General features: G+C 37.9%; 1 protein-coding gene across 1 annotated transcript in view; it reads left to right on the top strand.

Moving 5' to 3' along the window:
- Positions 1 to 12,483, top strand: part of usp43a (ubiquitin specific peptidase 43a) — a 181,703-nt gene that overhangs the window by 84,803 nt on the left and 84,417 nt on the right. The window contains exon 4 of the mRNA XM_041784322.1: positions 3,149 to 3,241. Coding sequence (XP_041640256.1) covers positions 3,149 to 3,241 — 93 coding nt within the window. The remainder of the gene's footprint in view (positions 1 to 3,148; positions 3,242 to 12,483) is intronic.

Here is a 12,483-nt window from a genome sequence, read left to right on the forward strand (position 1 = left end):
AGGCAAGAATGAGTGAAAAGTGGTAGAATTGGTTAAATGTGGATTGAAAGTGGCAAAAATGGACTGATATAGTGGTGATAAGGGGTTGAAAAGCATCAAAAATGGGCTGAAAGACGCATGAATTAGTGAAAAGTTGTAAACTGGTTAAATATGTGTTGAAAGTGGCAAAAAATGGATGGAAATAGTGGTGATAAGTGGTTAAAAAAGTGGTGAGAATGGGTTAATACGTTACAAAAATTTGTTAACAGTGACAGAAATGGGCAAAAATAATTAATTTCATCACCAAAGTCCAACAATATCTTGATACACTTTTCAGCTCTGAAAGTAGTAAGTAACTGGTAGATGGGATGCTGCTGATCCAATACACATGCATAATCAATTTATCACAACTGGGGAGGGCCCATCCTCAGGGCTTTCAAGGGCCCAGCCATGGGCAGGCCTGAATAATGGTACCCCGTATTGATTTTCATTAAATGTGAAGTTTCTTATTTCTTTCTGAATAAAAGTATCCAAACAGGAAGACACTTACCCTTAGTAGGGATGGGGACCTTTCACATTTGAACTGGTATGGTACCGATTCCCGGTACCTGTGAACCGGTATTGGTACACAATGGTACCCATTTTCGGTACTTTTGTGTGTGAATAATATGCAATACTAAATGTTAAATAACCTCAAACCTCAGACTTCTGAATTTTAGATAGTTATTTCTCAATTTCAAGACATTATCAAATTTATATTATATCAAAACAACATCAAATACTGTTTGTAATGTAACATCACAAGAGTTTCTACAAATTACTCCAACATGGAAAACCTAAACTACTATAACTACCCAGTGGTTTTTCTTTATTTTACACAAATTAAAACCCAGCCCCATTGCCCCCTATTCCTCTGATTTCCCCTCTTGGAAAAATGTGCGTTGGGGTCCCTGGAGGGTTTAAAACAAATAAACAATAGAGTATGGAATCAAAATAACTAAATGAATGAATAAAGCTATAAAAGTATACTGAATAAAGTATTACAAATGAAAGTAAACAAATTACTTCCTCTACCATGAACAATGTGCACTGCGCATCTTTCTTCATGCAGGTCTTTTTCAGCAAAACTCAGATGTCATCTTTCTCTGGTAAGAGAAGAGTCTGCTCCTCACTCATCAAACATGCTCCCGTCCACACAGAATCATAACTGAGCCTCAGTGGTGGACAGTAACGGAGTACATTTACTTGAGTACTGTACTGAAGTACATGTTTTCAGTATTTGTTCTTTACTTGAGTATTTGTTTTTTTGGAAACTTATGACTTTCACTCCACTACATTTCAAAGACAAATATTGTACTTTTTTCCGACTACATTTCTAGGAAGCTTGTCGTTACACGTTCCTTTTAGGTTCAGTATAGCTTTGTAGTGAGATGTTGGTGTTTTTCTTTTCTAAAATGCAATTGGCCACATGCTGTGCTCCTCAAAGAAGGGAACCAATCACAGTCACCACTCACACCTGGGATGGATTTGGAAATAGGCTACGTCATCCTCGCTCTGTGTAGCAAACTCTCCCACCTTCATTCAAACAAAACTCTGCCATGGAGATGGAAGGAGAAACTCAAGCTGAAAAACTAGCACACCCATGGCCATATCTCAGCTCGATGCTTGAGATTTCAGAAATGAGGAATGATTCATACCATATTTCTATACACATTTTTGTAGCAGAGTGGTTAAGTCAGTGCATCATTAGGAGGTTTCAGAGAGTTACAAGGTTCTATAAAAGCACTAAGAAAACAATACAGCAATGTACTGATATAAGAAAATGTACCTTGAAATTTTGAATACTTAAGTATTTTTAAAAGTAAGTACTTTAGTACTTTAAGTTGAGTAAAATTTCACCAAGCAACTTTACTTGTACTTGAGTAAGATTTGACCATGAGTATCAATACTTTGACTCAAGTACTGGAGTTGAATACTTTGTCCGCCACTGCTGAGCCTTAATCCGAAAAAAGTCACACACCCGAACCATGCACACTGAGTCTGTTACGTTCTATTTGTATTTACTGCAAAAAATTAATAGAAAGTGGCAAATTGTTTCATTCTGCGATAAAAATAAGCAGTGAGGACGGGCCTGTGGCTCTGTCACTCCTTTAGAATCACTCTGAATCCATCCTGACAGAGGGCTTTCTACGTCATCAGCTGTGCCAAGTTAAAGAGATGGAGAGCAACTTTTAGGACGCACTCACACTAGGCAGTCTGTACCATGCCATAATCCAGTGTCAGGTGACTGAGCGAACAAACGTATCCCAAATATTGCAGCGTAACCTCCATCATATTTTGATAAGTGGAGCGCTACCTTCAGTTGCTTCCTATCAGCCATGCTTGTTTTGTTGATTCAGTTAGCTGCTGCCGACGTCATTACTCACGTGCGTGCAATGCTGCATTCGTGTCCGGCATGAAAAATTGACTTCTCTTCCACTCTCTTGCAGTCACAGGGATGCGTTTAGGTACCGAAACATGGTACTGTTTAATTCTTACGTAAATCGATACTCAGGCGTACTGACGGAATTCGGTCGGTACCTATAAAAGTACCTAATTCAGTACCCTTTCCTAACCCTTAGTTTAAGACGGTACAAAATCCACAATAAAACAAAACAGTTAGAAATGAAAAATTGTTTGATTAAAAGATGTGAAACAATAGGGAGAAATTGTAGAAATCCTGAGTTTAACCCTTTTTTATCATTTGAGATTCTTTTATTAAACCTTGGCAATGATCATGACAGCTCTCCTACGGCCCTGTGGGGGCGCTAATGAGACCCACCAGAGGTGATTGCTGGATGATGAAATCATCTTCAGGGGCTTTTTGGTAATTAAGTAATCAGGGGCTTTTGAAAAGGAGTAAGGAGTAACAGTAAGGAGCCATCCTTGAGGCAAAGCAGATAATTGAGCCTCTTCAAATACGAAGACAGTGAATATACAAAAGAGCTATGTGATATCTGTATATCCATCAGTCCAAATCTATGTGTGGAGTCTTTGAAAGTCTTTGAATGTATTAAGGGTGAAAGTTTGAAAAGCAATGTGATTCCAAGAGTCAATAAATACAGAGTATCTGGTTTATGTGAGTACATGCATGGAAAAAACTTAAAGTGCTTTCTCTTTCTGTCTTCAGGTCCTCTCTGACGTGCCCGCATTGCCTTAAGCAGAGCAACACCTTTGACCCGTTTTCATGTATCTCCCTGCCCATCCCCCTACGACAAACAAGGTAATGTATAATGTGATTTTTATTTAATTATTGCTGACAACGTTATTATAAATTTGTGCAGGTGCATATTTGTCTGCCTTGGAACACACTTTTCAGGTAAAATGTATGTAATAAATATTTATACAGTGCCAAAAAAGAAAAAAACCTTGCAGCATACATCCTCTTGTAACACACCTGGACATTAATCATTGATGTTATTTTGGGCCTCTCAATGTTTCATGTCTGCAAACGTCAGACACCCATGCCCATGCAACCCAAATGGGATTGTCCAGGTAGCTCACAGTCTCTTGCAGCTCTCTTGTCCTGTTCCAAAGCAACTCCACAGGAAACGAGGCAGCCTCAGTAGTTAACTTGATGGCCTCTGTGATGCTCAGGGTGTTATAAGCCTTGTAGAGGATCTTGCCTGTAACACCCTCGGCTCACACACCACCCTCAGCACTCATTCCCTCTCCTTTCTTCTACCACCTTAATGTCCTTTTCTCTTTCCTGGCCTCTACAATGCAGTCCTGCCTTGGCTTGGTTAGTTCCTAGAGTTTGACCACTTAATTTTTTTATTTATTAATTTTTTGCAAGTAGTTGCTCCACAGGTTGAGTGATAAGGTACCACAGCAGAGTTAAAGCAGGTGGACTGATCAAGAACTCACCAGATCCCAAATCCTGCTCCCTGAATATCATCACTTTAAGTATCTCTAATGGGTCAGATCCCATGTCTGTCATTAGGCAAATCCATTTTGCAAAGCCCCGGTACGAAACGATTGTTGCAAGGTCTGAGAACGGTCCTAACCAATCAGCATCATTTAAAGAGAGCAAGATGGTAGCTATGGGCGTTGTTTAGTTGTACAGGGAGAGGGTAGCCTTTTATAACAGCAGTTTCATCGCAGCTGGACTGCATTTCTTTATTATATGAGAGCAAAGAAAAGCAATGAAAGCTTTTCATGACAGAACTAGAAAAGCACTCAGAGAGCGCAGACCTCCACCATTAGCCCTATTTCCCAATAGTGAAGAATGCTTAAAAAAATTCCTGGATCCAGACGGTGATCCAGATCACTCCCAAAACTAAGCAGTTCTTCCTTATGCCATTTGTGACATTTCCTGAAAATTTCATCAAAATCCATCCATAACTTTTTGAGTTATGTTGCTAACAAACTAACTAACAAACGAACAAACCTTGCCGATCACATAACCTCCTTGGCGGAGGTAAAAAAATGTTTTTGCTGTTCTTCCTACCTTCTTTGGCCTGACTTTGTGATAGTTAAATGAGAGGTAAGTTTGACTATAAGCTAGTATATAGGCTACAATGGCTGCTGTTGGTGTAGTGATTAGCTTGTAATGCAAATGACAGACAGAATATTTATCCAGTTAACGTCCAAACAAATTTTTTTTAAAAGTCCTGCCCTTCCCAAATACTATGTGTGGAGGTTTCCCAGATGAATATGAAATGCAATGGATTTATGAAACAGTTGATCAGGTGTGTCGGGTAAACTTCATCTTGGACTGGTGGATATTCAGTTCATGCCCTGGTTGCACACCTTGTCACATACAAAGTTGAAAACTTATCTGCGTATCTCTACTGCCATGAATCAATGTCCTTTGGTGTGTGAGAAAGGAACTATCACCGTCTCCTCCTCTCAAGGATTTCTGGGGTGAAGTCCTGGGGTTTTCTCTCTCTCAGAAGATGGAGGTCAGGCTGCTGACCCTCTCAGACCTACTACCATTTCTCCAGGCTGTCTCATTGCATCTTTTCACAGTCATTAGTCAGTCTGGTAGTCCTAGTAGTCAAGGGTTGTTCCAGCCAGCTTGTAGCATGTGACATCACACATTCCTGTCTGTAAAACCCAAACTATTTTGTTCTACAACATAAGGAGTTAGCATATTTCTCAATTTTTGCTATGTAAATGAGTTAGATTGTGAAGAAATAGAATGTATCAACATTCTGCACTTCTGCTGCTGAGAAATATAGGAGTTGCATTCTAGCTGTACATACTGTATTTATGATCACTCACCCCCTCCCCTTTTGTTTCCTGACAGAGCTGGATACATGGCTGAAAATTAGGGCTGGGCAATTTATCGCAAATTAGATTAAATTGCAATAGGGCCTGGTGCAATTTTCAAATCACAGGAGGTGCAATATTTCTTTATCCTGAAATTTGTATCAAAATACCAGTCTAGAACTCATTTTGCAGCAGAGATGTTATGCATTACATATCATGCAATCATTCTAGTGGCATATTTTTGGAATAGTGTACAAAAAAATCCTTTCTACATTTTTATATGTTTTTCTTGTTAAATATTAGAATTATATTAAAATAATCATTCCCTTTAATACAACAGTTCATAGCTAGTTTGCAAAATGAGTCAAAATCATCATCACAATTAGATATTTTTTCAAAAATTTTCAGCCCTAGTTTAGTCTAATATTGGGTTGGTTATAATATAGAATGAATTATTGCTTGTTTTTGTTGGAAAATACATGAGTTAGGAACTTAAGATATAATCGCATATTAAATTGCAATTGCAATATTGGGTAAAAAAAAAAAAACGCAATTATATTATTTTCCCAAATCGTTTAGCCCAACTGAAAATGCAACTTAAGATTTAGTCCTTAAAATAACTCTAAATGCCTTGTATGGAATTGCTTTAAGTTTTTCTAAACCAACTGGGCGCAAGGAACAGTTATTTGCACGAAATGCGCAAAGTTTGCAAACTTTTTGACAATCTGCATCCTGAGAGTCACACAGGTGAGAGACCAAACACACCACAGTCAGAGAGAGGGGCAGTCACAGGTCCAATTCTGTCATTGTTATGGTTAAAGCCAGTGGTACTCTGTCCTTTCATTGTTTCACCAAGTATTCAAGTATTTAATAAGCATCTCCACCTGTCAAGGCAAAGTGATTAGCCCTCTGGAAGCAGGCAGGTGTGGAGGTAACACAAACGGCATCAATTTGTATCAGCTAAACTTTTTCCTGGTCCCTTGAAAAATAAAAATCAAGATTATGTTAAAATAAAAAAAGATAAAATAAAATAAGGCCACTTCTTCACTAAATGACATTATGTTTAAATTTGCTCATTTAGTCATTCTTTCAGGTCTATAAAGCTGATATAACTCTGACATATTATATTGCATATGCACGTGAAGTACACAGCTGCAGCTGCAGAAATTCTGTTAACAGTCCAGGTTTTAAAATAAATATCACTGTGTCATATAATATGACATCAACAGCTAAGGCCGTGGTCATCCTGTAGTGATAAATGGTTCTCATAAAAGTCCCTGACCAGATGCTTTCTTCTTTTATCCATTTCAAACTGCATCAGAAGCTGCATCTCAGCAAGGTCTCTCTTTTAGTCAGTGCCTCTACAAGAGAGAAACTGAAGAGAACAAGGACAGATTTAATGGGCTCAAGAATGAGTGTCAGTTATCAATATTTTGTTATTGTTAAAGGCCCTTAACATCCATTACACAGCTGTATTCTTAAGCTTGACTAGATCTCTTTTTAGGCCTATACTTGGGCTTTCTTTATCTAAGTTTAGCTGCAACATAGAAAATACACTAGATGGAGTCCTTTGCACCTTTTTGTCAATTAAAGCTGAAGAGCATTGACTCAGATTAGGTAAAATTACTGAAAAACTTAAAGGGACACAGACATACTTGGTAGCTATAAGATTGTAGAATTTTTCTTTTCACAAATTCTTTCTTTTTTTAAGTATGAAATCTGATATGTACAAAAAACCAAACTCAGAATTACAATTATAAGAAAAAAACTCTGAATTTCAAAGTTTGAAATGTCAGATTCTGGCATTATAAACCCAAACATTTCAAGGTTTTAAAGTCATACATTTACAACATAAAGTCGAATTTACATGAAATCATATTGAAAAGTGTGGCTTGATGTTTCCAAAAATGTCTTTATGAAGTCCTGAGGATAATGATAGACTATTTCTTTGACGATCAGTCCTAGTAAGAAGCATCGTTTGATTGCGCTTGAAACTGCAAACTGGACTTGTGCATGGAAAAAAAGCATCATCTTGTAGGATTTTATTCCATGGAATCAGCTATTTTCAACTTTATAATCTCAAAAAGTATGAGTTTTGGTTAATGTAAGTTTACAACTTTTGAAGACCAAAATTTCTGTCTTTTTCTTGTAAATGTAAGACTTTTTATACTTGAAAATTTCTATTTTTTTCTAGAAAATCAACAGATCCTCTTTTTTATTTATCCTTTTTAAATATAATAATAAATAGTTTGAGATAGCTTTTTTGCCAATGAGAAGAATGGATACGATAAGCAGAAACTCTGTAAAACTCTGTCAGACAATATTTACATGTAATAAAGGCAGATTTTTGTAGCCAAAATATTGGTTGTAAATATCAGCAGAAATGTGTTGTCTGTCCACTCATCCACATATCTGTCTCTCTGTCTGTCTGTGCTGTTCTGTTAAAGCAGTCTGTTATTTTATGTTGTGCTGTTTTGGTCATATTGTTGCTCTCCACACTCTATAGGAACAAAAATAGTTAATCATCATTTGCTGCCATTTGATCATTCTCTCTCATTTGCAACATCTGTCCAGATTTCCAACTGGCCGGTTCAATACTGATTAAACTGAGTTCACATGATTTGATGACAGTCAGTGTTTAGTGAACCTTCATATCTTCAATCTGGCGGATGTCCCTGCTCTGCATCCCCTCTGCATGTTCTACTTCTACATCAGTTTTTCAACTCTCTGACTGTGTGGTCTGTCCCTGCAGTAGCCTGAACCCCAGCATGGTGGAAAATTCATTCAGATTCAGCATGTGCTCACTGCTGGACACACGCACACACAGGGTTCTCATGCATGGTCCTGCTGCAGCAGTATCCCTGCAGAATGCCTGAAAAGTATGAGGTCCCTAAAGACACAGCAGGGTCTGGCTGGCAGCAGGGCACTGAGATCTGGGTGATGCAGATAATGTCTCTATGGCTGAGAGAAAGATGCACCTCGGTATCTTTGACTGTGATATCTCCTGATGTAACCTCACACAGTTCCCCTATATGAATGCTTTTGTTGGAAAGCAAGTGAATATAATCAGACAAGTTCCAAGACTTCAGGAAAAAGCTTGCTAGTTGCTGATCAGTGAAATAAATTAAGAGTATATTTCTCTCAGGGCTCAGTGGGTGGGAACTAAGGGTTGCAGAAGTACAAAAGGGCAAACAAGCTTCCAGAGATTATGGATCTGCATTCAGGATGTGCCCTTATTTAACATTTTGTTTTACTTTATACATTATGAAGTATGTCTTCTTCTAGAGATAAAAGAGCTTGGCAGTAGCTCAGTCTGCAGGGGACTGGATTAGGAACTGAGAGATAGATGATTCAGCTCCCATTCTAGTAATTGAAGGGGAGTCAATTCCCTTCTGGGGTCCTTCCAAGGTGCCCTTTGCAAGACTTAGTGCATGTAAACAGTTCCTATAAGTACATAGGGATGGGATGGTCATACAGTGTTACTTTTAATCACTTAGTAACAAGTCCCCATATATTAATTTTAAAGGCTTTGTTAAACCATAAAATTCTATGCTCATGCTCATTAAACTAGCTGGAACCTTGTGTTTGGTGCAACCTGCATGGAGCAATAATAAACAGCCAGCTACATGCTGTTTTTGTTCATTGTTTGTTGTTCAAATATTACTGCTTCATTTGTCATGAATTTGAAACTTAATTTTATAGTCTTAGAGATGTTTTTCATGATTGAAATTTGGCCTTGTGGTTCATAACACAGTAGCCTGTCATACAAACCTAAAGACTTTTTACTGCCTTACAGGGACTTTAAGCTATAGCTAAATGAAACAGGAAGTGAATGTTGTTATTTGGTGGATTATACATTATTTCTCAGGTGTTAGGGAGAATACAGCTAAAGAGAGTAAAACAGTAAACCTCTCTGTTTCTTTTAGTTGACTTATAAATAAGTTACATTAAACAACCAGAGACAAAGACAGTGTTAAGGATTCCTGTTTAAATCTTTCTAGAATGCTGCCTTAATGCATATATTCAATTCTTGTATAATTACCTTAGACCTGGTGCAGTTTTGAAGATTGTTTTAAAATAGAAGTTAATCTACAGCTTGTGTTGAATTATGGATGTAAGATTTGACTTCCATAAAAGACAAGGTACAAAATGATTCAGTTTTGCTTTCAATATTTATTTTTCAAATAATGAAAATCAGCTAAAATCTGTCCTAACAGGTCAGACTAGGGAAAAATTTGAAACTGGGATCGACCAATCAAACTGTCTTAACAACAATGTTATTGTGAGGTGAGGTGTGTTTTAGAAAAACTTAAACTCTGATCAACTTAAACTCTGAACAAGTATTTCTGGCAAAAGTAGAGTCTATTTATGAAACAGGAGAGAGTCATAAATTTACAGTCAGTGTCCCAAAAAAATGCAGCAAACTTCTGAACTCTGCTGAGAGCATATTTCTGTTCTAAAATTCTGAGCTGTCAGTGCAAATTCAATCACCGAACAATTCTTACAATCTGTCGTGACAGACAAATAGCAGACATTTAAACGTACTTCTATCTGGATGCAATGATTCTGAATATTGTTTTCTACTTTATTTTTTTCAATACATTCAGCACATATTTCATGGCATCAAGTGAAACGAATGGATTCCTGCAAATATGAAACATTTTCAACCAAGCAGAAAGAATTACATTTGTAACCAAAGATCTCAGACACTGAAGTGCAGTAATTTTATCACATGTTGGTTATGCCATTATTTTCAGTACTATTTTTGATACACCTGCACAACTCCCTTTACTCTGCATGCTCCAAAAAGGAACATGGTATGAGACTCTGCAGTATAATAGAGACTATCAGGCTTCAAACCAGCAGGAGGCTGTGAGGCTGCATGAAACCTCCCCTGCCTCTTAAGATGACATCTCTATTTCCTGTTCCTCTCGAGGATCATCTCACACCTCTCATCCTTTTTCATTTCACATGCTGGTGTCTCATCTCAGAACATCTTACAGCGTAAATAAAACAGCTGCTCAGATCCTCTGCTGCCTGCTCTGTCAGACATCCCACTGCTAACACATTACTTACCTGAATAATGCATGATGGGAAACAGGAAGTGGAGGTGTCAGCAATTATCCCAAATGTGAAGGCGCGACCTCACTCTGTCCCACCGGCTACCTGCTCTTTTTTTCTTCTCTCATCTTCTCGAGTCATCTTCTCTCTCTCTACACATCTGATCCTGAGTTAAAAAAAAAACCTTTCTACCATCCTTTTATCATTTTCATGCCTTAAAGAAAAGTGTTTAGATTGTTCTAAATCAAGCATTTCATAGGACACGACTTTAAAACCACTGCTACATTATTCATGTCCAGCCATGCATAAATTTGCACACATATGCTCACTCATTTGAATGTAAACAACTCACAGTAGAAACTAAAGTAGACAAAGATAAATCAGATGTGGTTAAGTTACAAGTTGACTTTTACCAGCTCCACATCATCATTAGTCATCAGTCATTTTATTTCAGATTTTATTTAGCTGTAACTGCAGGTACAATGTTAAAAGAAATCTTGTTTTTTATAAACTACATGGTAAGATAAATTTAGATTCATTTCTTCAATTTTCATTTAAATGTCCATCTAAAACACTTTGAAATTAACAAAAATATACTGGCAACCAACATGGATATTAATAGGAACATACTTTCTGAAAAGACTTACACTATACGGACAAAAGTATTTGGCAACACCTGTTAATTATTGTCTTCAGGTGTTTCAATCAGACCCGTTGTATAAGATCAAGCACCTAGCCAGAGCTCAGTGACTTAAAGCTCAGTTTTGTGAAAAGATGTCACCTTGCAATAAGACAATTCGTGAAATGTCACCCCTGTTGGATATTCTACAGTCAGCTGTAAAGTGACATTATTAGAAAGTTTAAGCGTTTAGGAACAGCAGCTACTTAGCCATGAAGTGGATGACCACAGAAAATCAGAAAGCAGGGTCAACAACTGTCAGGCACATGTCGCATAAAAGTTGCCAATGCTCTGCAGATTCCATAGCTTAAGAGGTTTTAACTTCCGCTGGCATGAATGTAAGCACAAAAACTGTGTGGGAGCTTCATGGAATGCGTTTCCATGGCCGAGCAGCTGCATGCAAGCCTCACGTCACCAAGTCCAATTCCAAGCGCTGGATGGAGTGGTGTAAAGCACGCTGGACAAGAGTGGTGGAAACGTGTTCTGTGGAGTGAAGTATCATTCCTCTCTGTTTGGCAGATACCTGGAGAATGTTACCTGCCTGACTGTATTGTGCCAAATGTGAGGTTTGTTGGGGGGAGGGATGATGGCATGGGGCTTTTGTTCAGGGTTTGGGCTAGACCCCTTATCCCAGTGTGGGGTAATCTTAGCATACCAAGACTTTCTGGACAATGCTATGCTTCCAAATTTGTGGCAACAGTTTGGGGAAGGACCTTTTCTGTTCCAACATGACTGTGCCCCAGTGCACAAAGAAAGGAGTATATAGACATGGTTTGATTAGTTTGGTGTGGAAGAACTTTACTACCTCAACCCCATCAGGCACCTTTGGGATGAAATTAAATGGAGATTGCGAGACAAGTCTTCTTGTTAAACTTCGGTGACCTGACCTTCCACAGAAACGCTCCAAAATCTTGTGGAAAGTCTTTCAAGAATCTGCTGTAGCTGCAATAGTGGGGCCAACTCCATATTAAAGTTCATGTATTTGAATACAATTTTGTTACAATTCCTGTTGTAATGGTCAGGCAGCAAAATACTTTTGTTTATTTAGTGTTTCTTGTCTAACCCCTTCATTCTTTCAAGCTTTATCAATTAAGCCAAAGCCTAATCCTTCAAAATAATATAGATAAACAGGTAATCATCTATACAGCAAAAAGCAACAAGAAAAGGCAATAAAATGTGTAACATATGTCATAAGGACTTATCTTTTTGTTCTAAAAACACCAACTTATGTAAACCAACTACGAGGGCCCAACAGTCCTGTTAAAAGTCTTACAAACATGCCCTTTATTTACAGCATATTTAACATTTTTACAGTCTGGTTCAAAAAGTTTTTGTCTGAATAATTAATTGCTTTGTTGGCTCACACTTTGGGGGGTGGTGTTTTTATGACTAATCAGTTCTGATCATATCAAGGCTAAGAGTTATATATATTAGAGGTGGGGAGGGGCAGGTATTTTGACTATGTTGTTAGCCCGGAGGCTAATGACCCTCTTTAGCACTACCTCTGACTG

The sequence above is a fragment of the Cheilinus undulatus genome, linkage group 4 (genome assembly GCF_018320785.1).
Source record: "Cheilinus undulatus linkage group 4, ASM1832078v1, whole genome shotgun sequence".
In the NCBI taxonomy this organism is placed as follows: Eukaryota; Metazoa; Chordata; class Actinopteri; order Labriformes; family Labridae; genus Cheilinus; species Cheilinus undulatus.